Source organism: Uloborus diversus, chromosome 4 (genome assembly GCF_026930045.1).
Source record: "Uloborus diversus isolate 005 chromosome 4, Udiv.v.3.1, whole genome shotgun sequence".
NCBI lineage: Eukaryota > Metazoa > Arthropoda > Arachnida > Araneae > Uloboridae > Uloborus > Uloborus diversus.
In genome coordinates this window covers 118983864-119011446 of record NC_072734.1, presented here as the reverse complement: position 1 = coordinate 119011446, position 27583 = coordinate 118983864, and the positions used below count along the sequence as shown (strand labels likewise).

Genomic DNA, 27583 nt, shown 5'->3' with positions numbered 1-27583 from the left:
TCAATTTGCCGCCCTTTGGTTGAGAAACAGTCAAAAGTATTTAAAGGAAAAATAAGAACTTAATTACAAAGAAAAATAAAAAATATGCTCCATTCAGAAAAAATTTCTAAATTAGATCTAAGAATGCATTTTAACCTTTCGGTGACACCAGGCAGGAGCTTAGAGGCCGGCACTCTGCACAGGAAATTTTCCTAATTTAAAGAGCAGGAGAAATTTTCCTAATTTAAAGGCATGCAATTTTATAGTTTCTTTGGTCTTGTCAAAGGGGGTAATGACATCCTTTTTGATCCGTGCTGGGGTGCCTGCTTTATGTTGAAAAACTCGGAAATTGCCGCTTTCCTAGATCCAATACTGCTATATTACAGAATTCGGATGGTTTTCTTTTTCACTGATACAGGGTGATAAGATTAATAAACCCTATAAGTTCGATTAACCATACTGATTCATGAGAAGGAAAAGTTGTGTATCGAAAATCATTACCTTCCATGTGAATGTGAAAGGTTTACTTAGACATCAATTCACTAATTAAAAACCTTCTGCTTAAATGAATGTCTCAGATTGAAACTCGTTGTTTATAGGAATTTTACTGATATAAAGCAGTAAGATTAGTCGCAGTTATTATTTGAGTTGTGAGTAAGTACTTTTATAAGATAAACATAAAATTAATTCTGGTCTGAATAAAAGTTTTGTAATAAGTGACCAATTAAAGCAATTTCTGAAACAGATTATGCTACCCCAAAGATGAGCAATTAATTGCCCACCATTTCAGACCTCTCTTCTCTTACTCTTGTTGTAACTTTCCTCAAAAAAAAAATTTTTTTTTAATAAGGTTGTTTCCGAGTAACTTTCTTAAAATCAAGTGCTAGTTTCATATTATAACAAAAAGTTTTTTTTTGCCTCCAGTAATTGATCAGAAGCATGATTTCCCTATTGGCAAATGTTGAACTTTTTTCACATCAAGAGCATGAAATTGCCACCCCCAGCAAAATGCTGCCCGGAGCGGACCAACCCCTCCGCCCCACCTTAGTTACGCCACTGTGCAGAGGTCGTGCAATGCTTAGGAATACACATAGGAGGGTATTCGTCTACCTATGGGGAGAATGCCCCATAAGGAGTTTTCCTTATACAGCTCCATAACTTACAACAGATCTTTGCAAAATTTGGCGTCTTTTTGCGATTTTTAATTTGTGGTAATTCCTCTGCTTCGTGTTATCATACATAAAAAATAGTTTGCTCATTTGTATATTATTTAGATGTGCGTAACATTTACTGTCTGGCCATGGATTGTATGGAAAGACAAACATCCCTTTTTACAGCCGGAAATGGACGAATCTATTATTTTTTATCGATGCCAGCTTTTGCAGAAGCAGAGTCTCATTCAAATGAGTGGAATACGGGCATCAAATTTTTACTTTTCCCCTTATTCACATAGATTCGTCTTATCTGGACGTATAAAAATTCCATGCAATCCGTGGTTGGACAGTATGTACTTCGGACAATAATTTAGGTTAACTTTTTAGTTCCGAAAAGTAATGACTTGACCATAATTATTCAATTCCCCTCCCCCCTCCCTTTATTTCTTTTACTATTTGTGTATTAAAAAAAAAACTTTGGAAGGACTACATATTTGTTTTAGATATTAAATTCAATGCCTCTTGTAACGGTTCCGTATTCTTGTAACGGCTGCATATTAGCCATTTCCCATTTTTCAAAAAAGTACTTATCAGACTAAAGTAAGCAATAATTATTTCAATCAAATTCCAAGATGTTTTTTTTTATTAATTGTTGGGGGGAAATGCTTTGATTAACTGAAAATGGCCATCTTTTTTTTTAACAACAGCTCAATGCAAGGTTTCCAAGAGAAAAAGCCATAATTCAAAAGTCAATTCCGATCACCCCTCCCTTACATCCACCCTTACTCGAAACATCTTCGAGATGAAGAGATAACTAACTCCTGCTCAAAGGTAAAAACCTACACTGTGTTCCAAAACGAAATATATATACATTGCTTTCCTTTTGATACATCAAATAAATGCCAAACGTATTTTTTCAATACTGCATTTGTCTATAAAACCTCACCCCAGGAGTTAACTAGAATTTTCTCGAACGCTAATGCATAAAGGCGCTCCAACGACATTTGCACGACTGCACCGATCAGGCTTGGTGCGGGCCTGCATACACGTAGATTTGCACATATGTTAAATGTAGCCTCCCCCCCCCCCCCCCGAAAAAATATTTCAACACCACTGTTAGTATTATTCCACAATAACATGCAAAGCAGTTCTAAAAAAATATACATTTTGATACATCACTACAAGCATTTTATTATACAGTGGAACCTCTCCGAGAAGCCACCCCTTCGTTCAGTGAAAATGTGGACACAGAAGGGGTGGCCATACTTAAGAGTTTTCATTATTGAACTCGAGCTGTACTATGAATTATGTAATTCAACACTTTTTAATGATGCTTCAAGAAAATAAAGGGGTCAACATACACAGGTTTCACTGCATCACTAAATGAAAAAATGCTCATCATCGAGTTCTGAAAATGTAATAGCAATAACACAGCAAAAATTATCAACTGTTGTTTTCCGAGCGGCTATCAGAAAGAAAAACTTTTGCACACTGAGAACAGTGGTGTTCCCATAGGGTATATTCCATGTATGCCATATATTCTCAAATATTTTTTAGACACATAGCGTATACCTTCAAATTTCAAAAATTTCCATATAAAGACATATTACGTATATCGTTGCCTCAGAGCAACACTAAGACATCTAATCCCCAAAATAACACTAAGATATCCTACTGTTGCTCTGAGGCAACGATTTGATCGCATACAAATATTGTGCGTAATGGATTACTGCGAGTATACCCTCAGAAAAATAGATGGGAACATCACTGTATAAGAATAATTTGCACAAGCCAAAAACCTCATTTTTGAAATTGATTAAAATAAGCAAATAAATAAATATATGTTTCAGTATTTTAAAAATTATTTTATTTATGAAATCCTTGGTAATTTCATTTTTTCATGCATACAACAGCAGCATGATGTGATAAGATCCTAGAACATAGACCATTCTATTTTTTAAATTAATCTTTGAATTTCAGGGGGGGTTGGCGGGAGGGAATGCTTGTTCGATGAACCCAGAATTATATTCTATTTATTTTTTTAGCCTGGCTTAATTGTGCACATGTTATGTATTGAATATGCACACAGATTTAAAAAAAAAAAAAAACAGCGGTAAACCATTACCGCGAAACACGGGAAAGCACTGTTTGGCAAATTTAGAATTTTTTACTTCTATTTTTTAGCGGTCTCAAAAAAAAGATTAAAAAAAAAAAATCAGCGCTATCCAAGACATGTTTTCTAAAAAATAAACCTTCAACATTTACGGAAAACACTTCAATTCTTTAACAATTAAAAAAAATAGTAGGAAATAGCAGAAGATTCAACGGAAACAAATATAAACGAACAGGAGCAGACGCCCTGTCAAAACACCGAACCGGTTACGAAATTTGCATACGCTTCCCGCTTTCCGCCTTCGTGTAAATGAGCAACGATTTTCCTCTGACTTGTGACGTCACATGTCTGCCGTCCGATGTCCGAAAGCGGGAATCGTGTAAAAGGGGTCTAAGAAATCACACATAAGTTAAGCAGAAAACATTTGAGGCAGTGAAAAGCAAAGGGATGCAAGTGGACTTTAAACACGTTTTAATCGGAACTTTATAGAATTCAAACCTTACGTAGGCTTTCATTGCATTTTTTTCCTAAATCATGCTGTATAGCAGCACCCACCAGGACTAGTAGTACCATCTCTTGCCCCAAAACAGAGGAGAGGTTCACCTATCTGTACAGGTTAACTCCAAATTTTTGATTTTGCCACTTACATCCCTTTGCTTTTCACTGCCGCATTTGTTCAGCAATATTTTAAAGTATTATTTTTAATGACATATATGAGGCGTCACGTGCGGGACAAAATGATTGTTTTCCGCAGAATTCCCTTAATGTAGCAATACACAGTTTAAAGTAATTGCAGCAACGGATGGGGGAACAGTATCCATGATTAACCATTTTATTGCACAAAAAAAAGTAGCAATGTGTCATAAGTCTGCTTAAGGATAATTTTTTTTGCACTAACATTCCAAATTACGTTTAACAGTTGTATAGAAAGGCCCATTAGCAGTATCGTATTGTTATTGTTGTGTATTTTTTTTTTTTTGAGCAATCACATTGCTTATTGTTCTCACTTGACTGTTTTGAATTCCTATGATTTTATTTTCCCTCGCCTTCCTCTGCAGCACCACCGTCGGCCGGCCGCCTCACGATGCTGCTCCTTTAGCGAAAACTTTCTTCAGGTTGCGTCCATATCCTGCACACACACGCATACATACATACACACACACGCACGCATACATACAGACACGCATACATATACACACACACACCATACATACACACACCTACACATACACATGCACACACACACCCACACACCTATGCCTGCACACACACACCTACACACACACGCACGCACACACACATGTCTGCCCACAGACACAAACACACACGCCTACATACACACACATACTCGTGATTGTGAAAAACATAATTTGAACTCCAGTTGTCAAAATTCAAATTAATTTTTTTAATCTATTTTTGTGTAAATAAACTAAAAAACTGCTGTCAATATTAATTCTTAACATAAAAATCTATTAAAAGCTAGTATACCACAAAGGTAATTATACTAATTGAATTTATTTATTCGCCCCAAAGAAAAAAAAAAAAAACCCGTAAGAATAATGTAATTCACTAGTCCTAACTTTTCGATGTAAATTGTAAATGAGTGATAAGTGAACTTAAGAACTCAAGAGAGCGGCAAGTTCCTAATATCTAGTCTGGGACTTTAAAAATACACATTTTATCTACTGTACATATAAACGAAAAAAAAATGATATACAATCCAATCTTGTGTTTGCAATATTTAAAAAGTAAAAACTTTCATATTTGTGCGGGAAAAAACAAAAACAAAACACAATTGTGAAACAATGTTATTTCATCTCGCATATAGATGGTCTAGAATGATAATCACGTAACTCAAAAAATGCAAACTTTACAAGAGAATGAAAAAATGTACCAGTTATGAGCTTACGTATCTATTAACGTATGAAAATATTTAAATATTTAAATTGTTTTTTTGGTTTAAGGTAAGAGGTTTTTATTCTATTAATCCATTTACCAATACGTAAAAAAAGATAAAATTTGGACATCTTTGGATTAAACTTTTTGCAAAATGTAAAATTATATTGTTTCTGTTTTATTTCCTTAAATAAGAATGATAACTTTACCTGAACTTTACTATAGTATTACACAGGTTAAGGTGACGTAAATGGGTGTAAAGAAAGTGATGTTTTCTCATTTAGCAAACATTTTTCATTTAAACAAAGTTAAAAGCATACACATTTTTTCACGTCACTTCTGAAAAACTCATTATAATTGTAATTATTTTTTTTTCTGGTTTTTAGGGGGTATTCTAGTGTAGAGGCTTGATTTTAAGGTGATTTTACCGGCGTAATAGAAAAAAAAAACAGTAGCTATTTTCACTATCCATTTTTATCAGTTTTTTTATTGATACTTTAAAAGTATAAAAGAAAATTCAAAACTGTAGTTGGTGGAGGCTGTCAAAGTGGAAACCCTAAAAAAGGGGGGGGGGGGGGGTTTCTTGGTTGACGTGATTGAAATCCTATAGGTGATCTGAAGCATAAAGTTAAGGTAAATTCTTCTTAAACAAGGAAGTATAATTGTCTGGACGTAGCTGATTCGAAAATAAAAAATCTCACAAAATGGCGTTTTTTTGAAAAAAAAAAAAAGTTTATTTTTTGGCTCCTTTTTTGAATTTTGGTACTTTTTAAAAAATAATAAAAATCAAAAATTACAAAAAACCCTACGTGGAGACGATTTTGGTAGCATGTACTAAGAAAGTCTGTACCAAGTTTCAAGTAAATCGGTGCATTAGAACTTCAGATAGCTTGTCAACCGTATCGAAAAACTTATTTCGAGAAAAACGCGTTTAAAGTTTGCAGTCTCATTTCAGCAAAAGAGTTTATTTTAACAAAATTAACTGTAACTCTCAAAATAATTTGAATTTTCATAAATCCTCTTATAAACTTACTCTTAAAGATCTAAACTTTGAGAATATGAAGGTGAAAAAATGTATTTTTTTGAATTTCTAGACTAGAGTACTCCCTTAAAGTCAATTTTTCCCTATGGAAAAGTTGAAAAAAAGTAAAAAATATTCTAGAAATGGTCTTTATTTCACTACCATCAGGCCTGGCTTTAATCATGTACTGTGTGGTGACTTTAAGTATCTGTACACATGTTTATTAACGGCACCAAAAAAACATGCCTCTCATTTTTAAAATGAGCACAGTTAGAAAAGAAAACACACAAAAACTCACTCCATGTCTGGTTGATTCGCTTGGCCGTTTGGCCAGGAATAAAAGTGTTTGCAAGCATTGAACACGAACTCGCATGCTGGACGAGCGACATCAGTCTCGGCTTGCAGCAGTTCTGCAAAAGAAGCAAAAGTTTGGCTGAAATATGTCCTTAAAAACTGAATAGTTTTATGACATAAGTCATGCAGCACATACAAAAAGCGAATGAGCAAAATTCCGCATGCACCGCAATCGGTAGAGGTTTCTTGGGGTTTTTTTTTTTTTTTTTTGCTTGTGTTCACATAATATTCAAACAAGTAATTGATAATGGATATCAGGATTAGAAAGGGGACATTTCCGATAACTGGTATTTTAGCGCTATCTCCAAATTTTAGGCAATAAACGTTTCAATCAGGTAATATCAGCATGATCGGGATTAGTGATTGCAATGCTGGTAAACCAGTATACCGAATACCGGTATTTTGAGCAATTTTTCAATTTCGTAATATCGGTATTTGCGGAGGTAAGTACGAGCTAATAAAATATTATTAAATAAAAGTAGCGGTAAGACTGCAAAACGACATTTTCTTAATTAGATGTTGAGATGAACTGAATTTTTGGGCACTTATGTGCACCTTGTATTTAATTTATCAATTCTCTCGATCACTTTCTTTTTCTTTTGTTCAAGTTAATTTGAAGTGTAATTTCGAATGTATTAGTCCTATGAATAATTTATTCCAACTATCAATTTTGGTTATACTTTGTGATTTTTTTCTTTCAAAAAATATGTCTTAACTGGAATGAATTTTGACAAAAACTTTTCGTGTTAGCATAAAAAAAGGTAATTTGTTGTCACCGGTACTAGTTTGTTGTCCTGTCTCAGTATTTAGCTTTATACTTTGTAATATAATATTTAGAAAATTTTCATAAAGGTAAGGTATAATCAACTGGAACAGATTTTCAAATATTTACATGATTATAGTTGTAAAGAATTTTGAAAAGCAAACAAAAACGAATTAACTAAATTTGATCCTGTTACTTTCTTTAATTTCATCGTAAATTTCAAATCAATGGGCTAATAGAAAGCAAATAAACATATCCTCATAAAGAGAAAATCGCTGAAGATGATGCAAATGTTGGAAAAGTATCGTCTGTCAAAGAGAAATTACTACTAACTATAAATTCAATTAAAAAAAACCAATAATAATACACACAAACACATACAGAAAAGGAGTTATCCCAAAATAACACACGAGACTGAATTATTTTAAGATAAAGGAGGTGTATCACGCACTGTTAACGGTCGTGAATTCAGAAAGAGTATTTTCAACTGTAGGAAAGTTGTGCACTAAAATGAGTTCTGGCTTAGAGACATTAGTTCAACAGATGCATTAGATTTCTTACTATTTATTTTTTATTTTAACATTTGTTCCTTCATTTTATATTTGCCCACGGTATGTTTTCATAAATAATACAATTTTTGCACAAAATTATAAAAAAAGGCAACGAAAAAATACGTTTTCTACCTTTTTTGAGAAATTTCCAATATCGGTATAATTACCGGTATTCCGGTATCACGTTTTAAAAAATACCGAATACCGGTATTGAATTTTTGATTCGGTATTGCAATCCCTAATCGGGATGCATTAGCACCCCAGTCTTTAGTGTCCAAAAATTGACGATTTTTGAATATATTGCCAAGAATCTCAGTTATAAAAATCTTACCAATATCTAAGAAGACAATTACGGGGTTCATCTTTTTAGACACCGCTGCATAACTTAAACGAAGTGCTATCTGAGTATAGCAGTCCGGTGTATTTTGCTCGAGTCGAATAATTGTCGAATAACAGAACGATTAAAGAAAATCGCATGATTTAATCTTCGTATTCGATGTTTTATTTTATGCACAAAAGTATAACCCTTGCAAGAATAAATCAAAATACTACGAAGCAAAAACTTTTTGTAAAAATTTTGCGTCAAGTTTATTCACAGCTTAAATAGTAGCAAGCTTGGAACGAGTTCACTAGAACAACAAATATCTTAACTTAAACTACGTAAAATGTCTTACTTGAGAAATTGTAACACGATGTTCTGTATTCGATGGTTTATACAACATCACGTAGAACGATTTAATCATAACTAGGAGACTCCACCCCCTGTTCGCTTTGCTCTTCAATTCCCGTTAGCCACCTGCGGTTACTCAGTCCCCTTCAAGTGATGCTCCCTGTTCAAACTGAACGACTAATAACATATCACCTTCAAGTAGGGTATAAATGTAAAATTTAGCTGCATAATACCAGCTGCATTGCCCGGTGTTGCACGGTCTATCTTGAAAATAAAAATTGTATGAAGTGACGCATGCTCAACAGTCAAGTTTAAATAAAAGAAAAAAAAAGCGCAAAAATTCCCCTTCAACGTGTAGAAAAGAGCAATTTCATGACTCAAAATTTAAACTTAGACCTCTTTGGGTTTATTTTTTTGATTCCAAAAATTCAGTCATTGCTAAGGCGTAAACATTCCGTTTCACGGATTTTCTAGCGAAAACTTTCCTAAAAGGGAGAGGGTAGATTTGCCTTCCCACATAGAGACGAAAAAACCCCAAATGGAAATTCCTGAGAAAAAAGGAATCTACCTCTGTGTCAAATTCGGCAGTGGATTTGAAAAGAAAAACCCTCTAAGGGGGGAGTGGGAATGCCCCTCATAGTGTGACAAAAATTACCCAATGTGAGTTCTGAAGAATCAAAGAGGCTCACAGTCCGACGTAAACTATGGATTTGTATGAAGAATGCACACACACACACACAAATAAACTTCATTTTTATACAGCACTTGGGTGCTCGCTGCCCTCTATGAGTGGTACACTGTCCAAACCAAGAAATCAGTGTCCCCCAAATCTTTCACTTCAAGAAAACAAGCATATATATTCTTTTAGGTGTTAGGAAGCACATAGAAATGTATTAATTCTCAGTTTCTTTCAAATGTTGCTGTATGCTTTCTAGCTTCGTAGAATAACATATATCATCACATTAAACTAAACGTGAATTATCTGCAAATGAGCAAAATATTTAGGCACAGTAAAACCTGTGTAAGTTGACCACATGCTACTACTTTAGCGGTCAACTTAAACAGGTGGTCAACTTATAGAGGTTGATCAAAATGGTAAGGGCTATTTCTGTACCTGAAAAAAGCGGTCAACTTAGACATGTGGTCAGCTTACAAGGGTGGTCAACTTTACAGGTTTTACTGTACTGCTTTTTAGATTAGAGCAACAGAATACAGGGTGTCTCAGTTAAACGCTTCAGAACTCCTAAGAGCGGTAGGGCGAAGGCCTCGGGTAGGGTGCATCCTGACGACTCGAAATTATATAGCAATGCGGGATCTAAAATGCTTTCCTGAAGCAGTGATATACACAGAACCACCATAAAGAAAAGAGAACGCAAGTGAAAAATCGTTTTAATAATACGTGTAAAAAAGAAAAATGTACATGGTTCAAAGTAAGTGTTCGAAGTTTTTTCCTCTAGCAACTACGCACACCTCACATCTTCGGCGCATGGAGCTTCGAATAGTCTAGAATACTTCTGCATATCTTGAAATTTTCGGACCGGGAAAGTATTTCCGACTCCGCATTGCTTTTTTTATTTCAAGCCGTCTGGATGTATCCTACCACTCTTTTAGGAGTTCTGAAAGTATGCTGTTCAGTTTTGGTCTCCTTATCTTAAGAAAGATATTTCTGTGTGGGAAAGGGTTCAAAGGAGGGCTACTAGAATAGTAAGGGACTTTCAGATTTAGACTATGATAACAGACTTAAAATGTTTAACATGTATAGCCTAGAGCAGATGAGAGTCAGAGGGAACATGATTCAGTTGTTTAAATTTATCAAAATGAAAGATGTTAATGGGTTAAATTTTTGCACGGAAAGCAGGACGAGGGGATCATTGTTTTAAGCTATTCAAATCTCAGGCTAACCTGGAAATTAGGGAAAACTACTACTTTAGTAGGGTCATGGGCACTTGGAACTGCTTACAAGAAGAGGCGTAATGATCAAGGAGGTGGATAGTTTTAAAAGAGGGCCATTGATCTTCATTGGGGACTAATAAACTGACTAGGACCAGCCTAGCTGGGCCCAGAGCCTGTTGCTGGTCGTCACATTTGTATTTGTATTTAACTGAGAAACCCTGTATAATTCAATGATTTTACCACAAAGAAACGTGGCCCTTTTGTCATGTAAGAATCACGCCAATTTGGGATATCATGGATAATCTTACCCATGTTTTTCAGAGCACGTTTTCCGAAGATGCTTCCGTTGAAAGGAGGCTTTCTTATATTCTCAGCGACGTTAACGGACAAATTGAATACAGCGGCGACAAAGAGAATCAGAACAACGCACTTGAACATCTTGAACTTTTCGCTAGTTTTTGGGAGGAAATTAACTATTAGAATATAATAAGTAGAATATCCACGTTATGTTTAAAATACGGTACGATCAAGTATTTATGCAATCAATTCATGAAGGTAAAAACTTGTGACAGTTTGAACTCTATTATTTAAGAAAAATTCTTAAAGTGACTTGGTACCTTTGTTTAAATATTAATAAAAAATGATCTAATTTTTACTTTTGTCATTTTTTTTTATTATTAACGTTTATTATTAAAAACAATAGTTAGAGCATGAAAAGTAAAAATCAAGTTTGTAGAAAAAGTATTATCATTATTATTGATATTTTAAATGTAGGATTTCAAGCATTGTTCTCTTTTTTTCAATTTATCTATATTTTGTGACCGCAATTTTCGTAGCACTCCTAATAGTATGCCAAGTACGTTTAGGGAAGTCTTTTGCTATTAATGAGTTAGTTTTGGGAAAAAACATTAGATAAAATGTTTAGACTCATAGAAAAAAAGGGAAAAAATACATTCTATTTTTTTCTATTGGTCTAAAAGATGAATTTTTTAAATGTAAGATTTTAAACACCCTTCTCTTTTTTTAGTTACATATATATTGTTACCACAATTTTTATTACACTCATAATAGTAGGCTAAATAACTATAGAGAAGGGTTTTGTTTTTAATGAGTTAATTTTAGGAAAATACATTTAATAAAAAGTTTAGATCCATAGGAAAAAAAAAACATGATTTCAATTTAGAAACAAAGAAATACCTTTGCACAGATAAGTAGAAGGAAATATTGAAACTTTAATTCGTACAAATTGCATTGAACTGCATATACGGGTTTTAGGGTTACTAGGAACCCCTTTCTCGATGCAAAAGAAGCGAGCTTACGTTATCACTGATTTTTGCTCTTTAAGAGGTACCAAGTCTAATTTATTTCCTGTAGCACTTGCATTTTGACACAGGTTTAAAAATGAGAAATTTTTTATGCCTGCATTATAAAGCAAAAATATTGAGGAAAAGAAGTATCAAATTATTGCTTCAATGTTGTGAAGATTTTTTTCAGTGGTGTAAAAACGCTCAGCATGCTATTGCTCACTTGTGAAAAAAGGTTAAAACTCACAAGTTGCACGATATCGTAATGTGATAAGCAATGTCACTATCGTAAATCAGGAAACAACTGTTGCCTGTCATTGATGGGGTTGTTTCCTGAAATCAAAAGTAGTACTTCTAGTCACTGAAATTGATAGAATAAGCAAAAAAAAAAAAAAAACCCTGGACCTAGAAAATTCTTTTATTTTCCCAACAGTTATTTTTTAATTAATGTTTTTAAATGTCCGATTTTGCTAACAAGGTGTGGTCTTGATGACATCACAAATGATGCTCTTTGGCGCATTTTGTACCACGTTTCCACGCTATGATAATCAAGAAGCGAATTAAAATTGCGCTCTACGATTGCTATCAACCATATCATTGCCAATACACGTGAGTAAAGATGGGAATTAAATATTTTGCTCTGTGTTTGGCAACACTGAATGGCATTTAATCATTTGTGATGTCATCGGCAAAAGCATAAACAATGAAAGTCCAACGATTTAAGTTTTTTTTTAAAAATATTAAACTCAAACAAATTATTTAAAAAAAGGTGAGATCCTATGTTTTTAAGCATGTTCTTTCAGAAAAAAATACTTTTAAAATTTTGGAAACGACCCCATTTTTCAATAGTAAGAAATATTGATTTTCCATGGTGTTAATTCGTCACTTTACAGCGAAAATCATATTTTAGCACGCTAAATGTTTCACACTTCTTAAGCTAATTCTTTTTGTTTCTTACTCAAGGCGCACAAAAAGAATTACTTGATTTTGGACAGTATTAGTTTTTATAGAAGAACATAAGAGTAAGCGAATATGGACTAACCAATGGTGTCCATCCTACGGCCAACGCGACTGTCCCACGATGTTGATCCGTGTGGCCCGTTGTTTTGTTTAATGTAACAAATGAAAAATCACAATAAATATGACAATGTTACAAATTTATAGCCAAATATTCAGAAATTTGCTTCTGAAAAACATATGCATATAATAGAAGAAGTATAGTAATGATAACAAAAATTATTGGGTTTTAATTGTTTTTTCTCATATTTTCCCACGCTATTCAGAAAAATGTGAAATATTTTGAAGTTGTATGTGTGTTCTAGCTTGCGAGAGTCACTTCAATATGAGATGTGCCCTCGGGTAGAAAATAGGTGTGCATCATTGGCCTAAAAGAAGTTCTTCCAAAGTTTTATTCAACCCATGGGGATGTTTAGATTTGAAGTTTTCAAACAGATAAATTAGTTTTTTGGGATAATTCAGAAATTCTCATTTTGAATAACAATCGATTTTATATGTCGGCCTCAAATTAGTTCTTTGTATTAAACTTTATATAACTAATTTTGAGTGTATGGGAAAATCTTTCATGTAATCCAAGATAAAATTCATTTTTCCTCAAGAGATCAAGAAACCTGTTATATTCTTTATAAATAAATAAAATTAAGGATACTTTTTTTTTGTTATGTTGGTATTTGTTTTATACTTTGTGTATCCGCTGCTTACTTTTGAGGGGGAAACTCATTAGTTTCCGTTACGAAATTCCTGCTCAATGAGACAACTGAAAAATATTTCATTGAAGATAATTCTCTCTAAAATTTGCTGATTATTTAGTATGGATAAACGTTTATGTGCAGTACATACAGGCGTCCCTCGTATAACACAGGGTTAATTCGTTCCCTGTAGTATCGAAACCGTGTTATACGAAACTTTTTTGAAAATAAATTTTTAACTTATTTTTTACACTAATCATGTTGATAGTATAAATCATGTCAATATGTATCGTGTTGTATCGAAACCGTGTTATACGAAACTTTTTTGAAAATAAATTTTTAACTTATTTTTTACACTAATCATGTTGATAGTAGTATAAATCATGTCAATATGTATCGTGTTGTATCGAAACCGTGTTTCGTGTTATATCGAAACCGTAGAAATAATGTGAATCAAGTGATGTCCACCGTATTATATCGAAACCAAGTTTCATAAAAACAAAGTAAAAACTTATTAGAGTTATTATCAGACAGTATTGAACAAAAATGTAATTCCATCTTTTTAATACATAGCTTTTATGTTATATCAAAACCATGAAGTATTAAATTCAAGTTTCATATCGTGTAATATCGAAACCGTGTTATAATAATCGCAAATTTGGTACTGTGTAATATCAAAACATTGTTACAAGTACTGTGTTATACGAGGGACGCCTGTATCAACATATTTAAAACGAGCTGATGTGTGCCTCACATAACTTCCTTTTGCTCCAATTTAATGTAATTTTCCCATTATTGGTAATTTTAATGTGATTCAATAGTTTACTTTCTAAATATCACCAACAGTGGCCAATTTAAAACCATATTTAAAAAAAAAATCGCCCCATTTGTCGCGAAGTTGGCGACAAAACGGCGACCAAAAGACTTTCGATATATTGCCAAGTGTCCGCCAAATTGTAACACCACTTGAGTTTACATCGAAATTAACAATGATTTCCCCCCAAAAAAGGGGCAAAAGACCCCCTTAGGAACACTCGAATGCAACCAAAAGGGGAGATGCACAACCAGACTCCACTAGGAGTCTACGTACTAAATTTCAACTTTCTAGAACATGCCGTTCTTGATTTATGCGACATACATACGCACATACGTACATATAGACGTCATGAGAAAACTCGTTGTAACTAACTCGGAAATCGTCAAAATGGATATTTCGCGTGTCTATTTGTTCTTAGGCACTTATCCACGTGTGGTCGAGTCGAAAAAAGAACTCAACATTCATTCGGGGGTGAGCAAAATGGAAATTAAGGTCGATTTTTGGGTGAAAATTTTTTTGCGAATACAATACTTCCTTTTTTGTAAAAGGAACTAGAAATGTGTGTAGTAAAGACAGGCTAGAAGTGAAACTTTATCTTTTTTTTTCACTGTCTAAACTGCCACTTTCCGGCACGTCTTCTCTCTTGTTCTTTCTGTGTCGGACTTGGACACATTCACAAAAAATTGCATATTTTAATGAAGAAAATAGATTATGCACAAAGAAAAAAATAAACAAAAATCGAACACAAACTAATTAATCTATGTACTCGAAATCAGCTTTTTAGTTGTTGCCAATCATTCTCACGGGTCAGAACACATACACAATTTCGAAATAGTTCATCATTTTCGAAATAATATGGGAAAATATGGAAAAAGAAATAAAGTTAAAAACGAATAATTGTTGTTATCAATCACTTGGTGCTTATTTTATTAAATACATATTTTTTAGAAACCAATTTCTGAATATTTTCCTCCTTAATGCTTTTCGATTTGTTACATTGCACAAATCAACGGGCCACACGGATCAACTTCGCGAGCTGTAGGTTGGACACAACTGGTTTATTCCATTGAAAATCAGAAAATATAATCATGAAAAAGGAGGCACAAAATGCAAGTCTTACTTGTCTGCTTTGAGAACGATGAAAGGATATCCAAAAGTTTGTCAGAGCAACAGAAGAATATCCAATCGTGGTCGAAGCTACAACAGAATCTACAGAAGTGGGTTCAAATATTTTCTGTCGGCCTTTAAATAGTATTTCTCATTCATGTGCCAACTGTTCGTATTTCTTCCCCAACCTGTTGCGCTTCCGCCTTTTTTCAAAAAAATTCGTACCACGCTTTACCGGCTCATCATTTGAATTCACCGTTTTATTCATTCTAATTAAAACTTTTTTGAATCAATTATTAGAAGGTTTCGATTAACGGGGGAGGGGGTCACGTGAGAACTCCGCCACTTGCGGTCAATTAAAGAAATGCCCGCAACGGTGCTAAAAAGCAATTATTTCTCCTTCAAGCGGGGAGGGGAACCGATCTGTCGGACATTTTGGTTCTAAATGGGCTTTTTAAGTGCTAGTTTTGTTTACCACATTCAAAAACCTGCTACTATAATCTTTTGTGGGCATCCCGTAAAGAAAAAGTTCTGCATTCCAAAAAAAAAAAAAAAAAACCATTTTTTCCAACTAACAAAAAGAAAAAAAGTACGTTCTGCTTCAAAAAGAACTTATTGCAAGATTTTTCCTGAAAATAATAGTAAAATAACCATTTTTTAGCTGTTCAAATAACAGATCCTCATAATAATAGTTAGGAAGATATAAGCTTCTTCAAAGTTTTTTTTTTTATTTTTTTAAAAATTATACATAAATTAAAGGTTGACACAGGTTTTTTGAAATCAGTGGATAGGAAGGGAGGCAATGAAAAACAAAATTCCTTAACTTCAAAAGAATTTTTCGTTTTTGCTTATGAATTGTTTCAAAAAACAAAATGAAAATAGCAATTTTTCAATTTATTATGAAAATAAAGATTAAGTTTCAGTAACCACTTATATCAAAAATTAAATTGTTTGCGCAGAAATTTTCGCGGTTTGAATTCTGTTTTCTTCGATTCATTCAATTAATCTCCTGATTTAGTCAATGTTATGTCTACCAGAAACTGCACTTAGAATTTTAAAACTTTTTATCAACGTCTTGAAACAAAAAACAAAATCCGAATCTCTGCAATTTTCTAAATATTTTTGGAACTAAAGACCTGTCTCTTTTAGTGTTGTTGCTTTATTTGATAAAATAGTTTGAATTTCCCCTTAGGTAATAATGTTAAAAAATTTTGAATTGCGAATTTTTTTTTTTTTTTTTTTTTTTATAAAACAGCCAGATAAAAAGAAAATGTTTTGCAAGTAAGTTATTAATCAAGAGCTCTTTTCAACAAAGTTTGTTTGGAGAAGCCTACCTTTTTTTCCTCATTCATGCATGTTTCAGTAAATTTCATTATTTGCACTAATGTTACATTTTTTGGAGCTGTTAGAAACACACAGAACATTGTTCAACTCAAAAATAAATATAAGAATAAAGTGTCCTTGCTGATATATTTCGAACAAAATATTGAAAACATTTTTTTTAGAATAGGACATTTTCCTAAAACGTTATTGAGTGGGGGTGGAGCTTAGTGCAGACAGACGCACCGAAAGACACATTTCCCTCATTTAAAAACCCTTTTCAACATTTGTTTGATAATTTAACTCATATTTGACTTTTTTTAATCGATATTTTTTACAATTCATTTAGTTCATTTAAATGAGAGATAGGAGAAAAAAAAACGTTTTTTTAAATAGACTTTCGTGGAAAAGTAGACTAAAAAGAATCAATCAAGAATATATAGTCTGCAAAATTGATAAACAAATAAATTAAATTAAGCAAAAATACCGCAATTGAATAATTCCATTCAGTTTCTATTTTGTTAATAAAATTACTTTTAATTATCAGACGATATTATTTTACGATGCATTATTACTAGGCTACTACAAACTGTCTCGTCATCAAGAAAAAGGATCGAAACGTCAAAAGTAAGAACATAAAACAATTTTGATTGCTCAAAAATTAAAGCTTTATTTTTCATATCATCCTAACTTTTCTTCTGCTTGATGGTAGTGAGCTCCACAAGCTTGGGGTGGGGTGAATTTCGAGCATCAAAGGAGCCATAACTCCACACGATGGGAACAAAATGTCGAATGAGTCGAGTCCCATTTTAGAGTGGTCTGCCTCCAGTATGGAAGAAGAAATGCGATGGTCGCTTTTCAGATACACCTCAGGCAATCCGCAGTTTTGCTAGATGAACAAACTAAATTCGCTGCTCGCAAAACTTCATTCTGGAATCGCTTCCATCCCCCCACCGTGTGAATACATCGAAAACAGAATTAATTGTTTCTTTCGTTTGAGGCATTGATACGTTGTAAAACTTTTTCATTAACGCTGTATAAGGACGAATTAAAATTAGAAGTTTCGTGAAACTTTAAAAAATATAATGATTTCATACTAAACTACTAAAACTGGTAACTGGTGCAATTAACTACCGTGTGGTAAATTACTACCCACTATATTCGCCTCTCAATGCATTTTTAATTTTTTTTAACCCTAATCAGTTAATCAGTATTAAAATAGTTACTTATTTCAATTGAACTCTAAAAATGGTTCTCTTCCCAGAAATATTTTGCTACTTCTTTATACACTTTTGTCTCTAGTTACAATTTTTTGATTTAGTCTAGTTTATTAATGTTGCTCCCTTTCAGGGGCGCGTCATTAATTTTTGAGAAATCTTAATAAAAAACACCACAAATGGGTTTATTTGATCATCTAGACATAGATTTTTCAGTTAAAAAATTTTTTTTCAGAATTTTTTTCACTGGGGGTGGTGTCCCCATTTATTCACACCCCATCTGGGGAAGGACAAAAACATGTTTATGCATGCAAAAATGAATTTGAATCTTTTCGAACAATATGATTGTCTACCTCAGGAAAAAAGAAGAAAAATGATTCACTCTTTCAGCGCTAATTAAAAATTTTAAAATCTGAAAAAAATTCCAATTTTTGGGGTAAACGAAAAATTGAAAATGATCATTTGAACAAGAAATTGAGCCTACGAATTTTTTTTTTGTTATTCTGCCATCTAATGTTGTTCATTGAACTTAAAAGAAGAGGGCTCAAGCGATTTTGATTCAAAAAATTCGGAAAAAAGAGAGAAAAAAATTCATAAAGTAGTGGTTTCACAGCGCAATCACTGCCCCTGAAAGTGTTAATGACAGAACAGTTTTCTTTGATGTTTCACAAAACCTATCAGTCAGCTCTATTCTTAGCTCTGGCCGAGTTATTACTTTTAAGCTTCATTCTGAAATTGATTTTGGAACACGGAATTCAGTTGAAGTGCCCATAGTAGTTTCCTTTTAAATTTATAAACACGTTGAGTAAGTTGTTGATCTAATTTATTGATAAAGCTAGTTTGAGTTAAAATTTTCTTTTAAATTTTAATAAGAACATTTAATCGTCTCAATATTGGTACATACCACAGTCAAAACCTTTTCAATTTCTATTTTTAAAAATTATTATCCTAATGTATTAATAAGGTTAATTGATAGTTAGGTTTCCTGTCTTGATAAAAACTAGTCGCTTGAGGTGAGGAGCTAGTTGCTTTTTTTACTCAATTTGCTTCTTATGCCAAGTAGTGCGTGCGACAACTGCTTGAATGAATTTGGCATGGTAAAAAAATTCTTTCAATTTCAAAAATATAGTTAATTTAAAGTAAGAATTAAATAAATATCATAAACTAATCATTTTTTTAAAATATGAATTCTTCAAAAATCGAGTAACCTAAAATAAAAGTAATACAAGCAACAAATAATTTTCTACTTTTCCTTCTGCATAAGTGAAAGAAATTTATCAAAAATTAGTTAACTTTTTGAATGTGCAAAAATGTGGTTCAATCGTGATTCTCCGCATCATCTGACATTATTTTCTTTTTAAATTACCAGAAGATTTTTTTTTGTAATTATTGCAGTAATTTGCAATTTACTAGATAAAATAATTTCCTAAAATTTATTTTAAAATCGAGTTTAATTATAAATAACTTTATTTTTACCTAATTGAAGGAGCCGAAGTGATAATCAGTGGCGCAACCAGGGAGGTAAAGGGACAAACATACATCGGAAAGAAACTTCCTTAGCGTTGATGTGTAATTTTGAAGCTTACCAAGAAAATAAACTTATTTTACTGAAATAATAATTGATGATGTGCAGCTAAAATGTGAATTCATTGCAGAGTTTAGACAAAAAATTCAACTATTAGTTTCTCTCTCATCTGACAACATCGAAGCTTACCAAGTAAAGTATATCGCATTATTTCATTAAAAGGACAAGTGATTACTTGCAATCTCTAAGGGAGAACCGCTGTATGATCTTGACGAGAAATTCGTGTATTATTTAAATACTAGAAAATCGCCCGTCAAGGTATGACGAGTGAAAATTGCTTATACATTTGAATAAAAACAATTGCCTGCTTGGTGATATTTTGATAGTTGAAAATTTAACCCTCACTCCAGTGGTTTAACCCTAAGCTCCAGTAGATAGCGTTCATTGTTGACCCACTTTTTCGTTTCTTCATTCTACTAAAAGGACAGTCTTACTTGTAAAACAGTTAAGGTACCGGATCCAATTCAGCCTCGTCAAAATGAAGCATTTCCCTGCAAGTCAAACATTACCAAAAACTATTATCAAATTACATTCTATAACAAAAAAAAAAAAAAAAAAAAAATCGACGCACCAAGAAGAAGTGGTCTGATCGAGACAAAAATTGGTAGATAGGAAGACAATAGACATAATGGTAAATAATTAAATTCTCAGATTAATTGAATATTTTATATCGGAATTATACTATTAAGTTCAATAAGGTGTTGACCTGTCTCTAGCCTAGATACAAGCTGAAGCAAGGCGTGGCAAATACGGATAAAGCTCCTAAAGGGTGTCATGCGGTATTTCCTGCCAAATTCGCTCCAATTGTCGAACGAGGTTATTAACATTCCTTGCCAGATGCAATCGCCATCCCATCATATCCCAGACATACTCGATGAGAGAGAGTTCTGGCAGGCCACGGAAGAGTTTGACAGCTTGCAGACAGTTCATAGCAACACGTGCCGTATAATATCTGGCACTGTCCTGCTGAAAACCAACCTAGTGTACTGCACAAGGAACGGCAGCAAAACAGGTATAAGATGTCGTCGACGTACCGCTAATTACGACTAAAGGGCTCCAGCTATCAAAGAAAATGGCACCCCAGACCATAATTGTCTTGTTATGGGCCAGTGTGGCTCACAAAAGTGAAACCAGGATCCCCCCCTCTGCCCTGGGTGCCACCAAACGCGTCTTCGATGATCGTCAAGACACAGTTGGAAGCGGGATTCGTCGCTAAAGACTATACGTCCCCAGTCGGCATCATTTCAACCTGATCGACCATGCACCACTCTAATCTGGCTCGCCAGTGTGGAGGCGTCAGTGACAGGAAGCGTAACGCGAGCGTAGATTTCACTGTCCCAACCGTCTGTAATAGTCCTGGCCCCACAATGTAGTCCCGTAAAAATTTTTAGGTCCAGAGATGTTCTCTTTAGAATCTTGATCTGTAGGTATTCTAATGTGAGAATATCTTGGGTAGACATGTTGAATCCTGCGCGAAATAATTTTACAGGCCATCAAAGATAGCGGCCATTTTGGTTCACTTGCTCATTACGTTTTTCGCAACGGGCGTACCTACAAATTTATTTTTAGTTTTGAACTGCAGTTTTTGGAGTTAAGGAAGTCAATTAATGTATTAATTATGTCATAAAAGCTGCTCTAGCTGTTTCCACAATTTTACGTGGAAATATCTCCGACATTTGTTGTTGAATATTCTGGTTACTAAAAAGGGTACAAAAATTAATAAATAATCCAAAATGCTCATTTTAAACTCCTGTTTATCACATACATGTTTCTTCAACAACACAATAAACGAAAAATACAAGATTAATTACCTTTAAAAAAGGTTGCGATCTGTTTTTGCATTGCATGTTATTGCACTACGACGGACGTCTGTATCATTTGATGCCGCAGTCACTCTTTTTGAGCAATTTTTATCAGCCCAGTCTATGTGTGGAAAAATTCGTAGATTTGCATCTTCTCTTGAGTTATTCTAATTAAGCTCTTCAATGATGTGTCTCAAATCTTCTATGAAAAGTATTGCAGATTGCTTCTTCATTAACTGTTAAACCACTAGCAATAGCGGAAAGTGTAGCATTTTTTGGACATTTCTTCTATTTCCTTGCGTGCTAGTTACTGTAAATTTTACTTATTTGATACCGAAGACCAGAATTTTTCTACCTGCATAGGTACTAGTGTTTTTCTGTCAATTACAGCAATGTTTGTTCTGCCCTTTGTTGATTCCCTTCTCATCTTTTCGGATTATTTCACAACATGCTGCAAATAACTATCCAACGCAGGATGAAGTTCATGAAAAGAGCATACAGGAATGAATCCGTGCAGAACATTGCTGATAACTTCGCCAAAAGTTTTCTTTATTTAGCGGACTTGTGGCATGAAATATATAACGAAGGCAGTTTTTATTGGGGATACTTTGCTAAATAAAAAATGTTCTGGGAACGGATATTTCTGCAATCTAGCTTGGTAGGTGAATCACCACCACCAGGGGCGTGCACAACGGGGGGGGGGGGAGAGAAGATAAACCTGTTGGCCCGGGCCTGAGCCTGAAGGGGGCCTATTATTTTTAAAACTAGGGATGAAATATGTGCTTAAACAATATGGAAGGGCGGCCGAAACATTTGTGGGCATTTGTGACGGGCCCCAAATTTTCTGTGAACGCCCCTGACCATCACATAATGTGTTCGTTGGAAACAAGTCATGAGCTAAAATATTTTTAATGCATTCTCCCCCTTTCTTTCGCTATTTCCATGTCTTTGTACCCTTGTTAAAGTTTATTCTTTCCCATTAGCTTAGAAGTGATATTTTATGAAGAACTGTGTGCCTCAAAGCATGGTAGGTTGACTTTGGAAAGTAAATCAGACAATTTTTTAAACAAAATGTATCCAGTCTAAACTGGCGGTACTGTTCTGATCAATAATTCATGATATTCATGATGCTGAGAAGGCGAATCTTGACACTACCATTCACAAGTTGTTTAGTGAGAAAGCTGTAAAGTTGCTCTGTTTCAGAAATATCATAGGGATTTACATGTTGATAGATAAAATCAACAATTCTTTTGACATTTTTATTAAAATACTGGCTATGATTGCCTATAAAAATAAGGATGCGGGACACTGTCACAGTGATCCATTAAATGAGAACTAGTAAGACCACGAAACACCTTGCATATCATTAAAATTTCATGATACTCTAAATGCCACTCCGCAACATACTTTTTCTCGTCTGCCCTGCAATTTCTCCGGCACTTTTCTGTGACCGTTGAATCGTTTGTTCCAATTTCATCTCTGGCTTCACAGCATTGAATTTTAACAACAAATTTACCTTGAATGAATTTTTCTTACAGGTAGGGACACTCATTTTCTAGCGCCCTTATCCTCTCTACGTATCATGTTTCATATATTAGATAAATGATGCAATCAAATACACGAAAGACTGGAAACAGTAATTCAAGTTTGAACGTATAATTTGTGATTTTCTTCGCGATCAGCAATAATAAAGTGTTTTACAAGTGATACCAGTGAACGAAACACTTCCCAACACTTGCACAGTTCTGATTTGTCACTACATCTTTTAACAAAAACTCAATCTCTGTTTTCAAGCTTTCAATATTGGTGCGTAGCGATTTAATCATTATTCGACTTTTTTCCTCATCCTTTGAGCCAAGAGCATCCTGAACCGTCTTTACTCGCTTAGCAGAACTTCTCTTGTAGTTTAAAATCAACATCTTATAATGATTTTCTCAAGATTCTCAATGATTTTCTGCAGTCTTCACAGCTTCTTGTGAGCTAAAAGCAGCAGCAAGTACTTTTGGAGATAAATCACTAAAAAAACCCAACAAAGGTTCATTCTTTCTTTTGGAAGCACAGAAAAGAATCCTTTCATTATACGTTGTTACGAGAAATAGTTTTGTTTCATTAATAAAAACCAATCCATTTTCATCTACATTGAGCATCAACTCTTTTTTTCTGAAAGAATAAATCCATGCCCAGCATTTAACAGAGGCTTTAATATTTCATTTGCCTTTTTAAACAGTTCAATTTTGAGGATAGATGTTGCGCAGACTGTGTATTGGTTTCTCGCTCATATTTCGAATATAAGAACTTATACAGTTGGAATGTGCATATGAATTCGCAGCAGAAACATTCATATCGCTGTTAAGATCTGCTACTCTGTCAAAAACTTCGTCTTGATTTCGACTTCCTTCAGTACTTTCTGATTCTTCTAAAACATTGTTTTCACTTTCAAAATAACTTGTCTGTGCATTTTTTTCTACCATTTTTTTAGCGTTTTTCCTCTCTTGTATTTCTTATAGCACTAGCTGCTGCAATGACACACTATATTTTCTCGCCGCGTTTTTCAATATTGCGTCTTTGGGTATTTCAGCAGCTTCCCGAACTCGTTTTTGTCGAAGAACATAATTTTTCTCTTGATTCCTTTTGACAAACTGCATATTCGTTTGATAAAACTGTCTTCAAGATGTCTTCAATTGCCTACCAAAACTTTCTGAACTCAGTTTAGAAATATCAGCCATTGCTAAAATAGTTATTGTCACAGAAAAACATGAAACAAAAAGTTTTTGGAACTGTGGAATATTTTTACTCGAAAACAATTACTTTGATAGCAGACGATAAATAACCTTGAACAGAGTGGAGCGAGGGGGGGGGGGGTGAAAAAATCCCTATAGCCAGTGGTTTTAACATGAATGCAAATTTTAATACAGTAGCTTATGCATATGAAAGGGCCGTTTTGATCAAAAACTCCCCTTCATAAGGCATTTTTGATCAAAAAATCCCCTTCATAAGGTATTTTTGACCAAAAAATCCCCCTTCAGAAGGTATTTTTGATCAAAAAATCTCCTTCAGAAGGTATTTTCAATCAAAGAATCCCCTTCAGATGGTATTTTTGATCGAAAAGACCCATTCAGAAGGTTTTTTCATCAAAAAACCCCCTTCAGAAGGTATTTTTGACCAAAAAACCCCCCAACAGAAGATATTGCTGGCTGCGCTGGTGACCTTGAAAAATATTGAATTACACAAAAGGTTTTACACTTTAAAATCGTTTGGTTTCATTAAGAGTTATTAATTTTTGTACACTTTTAAGTAACTAAAATTTTTTAAACAAAAAACGTCAGAGATACCTCACGTAAAAATTGTGGAAAAAGCCAGAGCGGTTTTTATGACATAACTATTACATTAACTGACTTTCTAAAGCCTAAAAACTTCAGTTCAAAACTAAAAATAAATTTATAGGTACGCACGTTGCGAAAAACGTAATGAGCAAGTGAACCAAAATGGCCGCTATCTTTGATGGCCTGTAAAATTATTTCGCGCAGGATTCAAAATGTCTACCCAAGATATTCTCACATTAGAACACCTACAGATCAAGATTCTAAAGAGAAAATCTCTGGACCTAAAAATTTTTACGAACATACATTGTGGGGCCTGGAATATAAATGGTCATGATGGACACTGGGGTTTGGGTTGAATGTCTGTTGGTTCATAGAGATGAAGAAAGCGCTGTGACAGCTGATCGGACAATCACTCTGTCATCACGATCTGTTGTGACCTTAGGTCGATCGCTACCATCCTGACGCTGAACTCGGTCAGTTTCCACCCATCCTTGCCAGAATCTTCGAATCGCGGCATGCTTCGACTCAAATGACGAGCGATTCTCCGTTAGACCAACCGGCCTCTTTCAATCCAATGATAACCTCTTTTAAACTCTGACGGTTGAGCGAAATGAGCACGAACCATGCGGCAAGACATTTTTAAAATGTTGAAAGGTAATCTAAATCGCAATCAAACCGGAAGTTTTAACAACTGTTGAAGAACTGATCTTTATATACATCTGCTGGATGCGCAGTTTCGATGCGCTGGAGGTCAAACTATTCATTCATTGGACACCAAATTTTAATCATTTGCATATCTGGTCAAAACACTCATGCATACAAAATTTCAAAGCAATCGGATGATTGTTTCTTGGTGCGTCAATTTTTTCGTTATAGAGTGTATCATGCCGTGGGGTGCGTTTCATTGTTGGTGACGTCAGCGTTACTCGATCATATATAAAGAGAACTATTAAAATAATAAGTAGTTACTCAAAAGTATCAATAGAAATACGATAATTTATGTTACATATTCAGAAAATACAGTGATATAAAATTTTATTCAAACTTGCTATCGTTGAAAACTTTTGTGAAATTTGGATTAGGGGTTGTCCACAAATGATGTCCCGCTTTAAGAGGGAGCGGAGTTAATGAAATTTAAACTGCTTGTAACAGGGGGGAGGAGCATTGTAACAAGAAGTGGGATATGACATATTTTTAGAAGAATATGCTTATAAAAAAAGCGTGACATGTGACAAGGAAGGGAGGGGGTAGGTGAAGTGTGAAACTTAGTGACATGGGGGGTGGATTCAATTGTTTTGGGCGAAAAATGTGATATCATTTAAGGGGCGGATACAGCCTAGCATTTTAGGATGGGTCATGTTGAAAGACTACAGATTTCTGGGTATCAAAAATTTCTCGAACTGCTTGAGTGTGAATTAACAGTACTAAATCGGCCAGGAATAAGGCGCCTAGTAGGGTTTACATTTTATTAATTAATTTCAGAAGCAATGAAGGAAGTATTATTTCAAATATTTATGAAAGCAACTAATTGATAAATAAAAAAGGTTACACTGATAAAGTATTTGAACGCAGTGTGTAATACGTAATATCTTTTGCATGATATTTTTGACAATTTTCTTAATCCATCCATCTTGTATGCAATTATTTAATACATACAACACATGATCACATTCAACAAAGAAAGGTGCATAAAATTTTCGATGGTTTAAGAAGGGCAGCGTCGTGACACCCCACCCCACCACACGACTTTTCTCTTGTTTCCACCTCTGCATCATTTGAATCGATTATTGCAGAAAGGGCATAAGTCACTTTTTTTTTTTCAAAATTGTTAGCTGTGGTTTTCCCATATTTATACGTAGAGACATCAACTAGTGTAGCAGGGAAATCAATCCTTGTACAACAAAGCACTTTATTTAGGGGTCATATTTTAGTGCAAAAAGGGCATAAGTTCCGAACTTATGCCCTTTCTGCACTAAACGCGAAGGACGAAATAATAAGACGCAATAGCAAGATCAGAGAAGAACTAGATTTTTTAGCGTAACGAAGTAAAAATAAATAACTCCTTTGATCTAGCATAATTTCGCAATGGTAAGTTCGTCGGATCGGGGAGTTCGGGGGGGGGGGGGGGCGGATTCGAAATCACAGAATCGGAATGAAATTCGCTAATTTCTCAGGGGTTTTACTAACATCACTCTAGGAACTGCGAAAAAAGTGTTTGCTTTCAGTGAGATATACTCTGGTCAAAATAAGAACAACACTGCAGGAGAATTTTTCTAGAAATAACACTGAAGAAATTCAACAAAATTGCTGATGACTTTCCTCTGAGAGTACATTCGTTTGTTCTTTGCGATCGGGATTTTGAGACAGTAAAGTGAATGTTAAACAGATATGACAGATTATGACCATGTGAAATCCAATCTCTTATAAGTGAAATCCTGAAATTACACCAAGATTCACCTCCAAATCTGTTGAAAACAATGAAATCTCTAACTGCTAAAACAGGCGCCCTTCTTTTTTTAAGAGGACTTATCTCCCAAATTGAGATTTTGGACAAATATTTTCAATTATCAACATTCATTATGTTTAAATATTCGACAGAACATCAACGAAACGGTTTCAGGCTAGCTATTTTATACACGGATTTCAAGAGAATATTGCAAAGTAATTCTTGTCGGCTGAACTACATTTGCCAATATTGAGTACAAAGGGAAAAGTTTCATATAGTTGGAAGAAATAACAAATATCAAGTTGATTATTCAGTGCAATTTTGAAAATAGTCATACTAATATGTACATGGAACTTGGTACAAAAAATTTTCACAAGAGAAGGATAGAAAAAAAAAAAAAAGATTTCCATGGAGGATGTATTTGATAAATATGAATCTGAATATATTTTTATGTACATGTAAAACTTTTGTTTTTATCTCAGTTTGTTAGTTTCTGTAATTTTTTTTTCATTTTTTTTACACCAGACTTTACTATTTCATTAAAATAAGATGAGAGAAAGAG

General features: G+C 34.0%; 1 protein-coding gene across 1 annotated transcript in view; it reads right to left on the bottom strand.

Annotated features, from left to right (window-relative positions):
• The window catches only part of LOC129221474 (FMRFamide-related neuropeptides-like), a 29209-nt gene extending 13780 nt beyond the window's left edge, over positions 1 to 15429 (bottom strand). The window contains exons 1-3 of the mRNA XM_054855956.1: positions 15342 to 15429; positions 10703 to 10845; positions 6462 to 6573 (exon numbers count right to left, since the gene is read on the bottom strand). Coding sequence (XP_054711931.1) covers positions 6462 to 6573; positions 10703 to 10832 — 242 coding nt within the window. The 5' untranslated portion in view covers positions 10833 to 10845; positions 15342 to 15429. The remainder of the gene's footprint in view (positions 1 to 6461; positions 6574 to 10702; positions 10846 to 15341) is intronic.
• Between the last annotated feature and the right edge of the window lie 12154 nt (positions 15430 to 27583).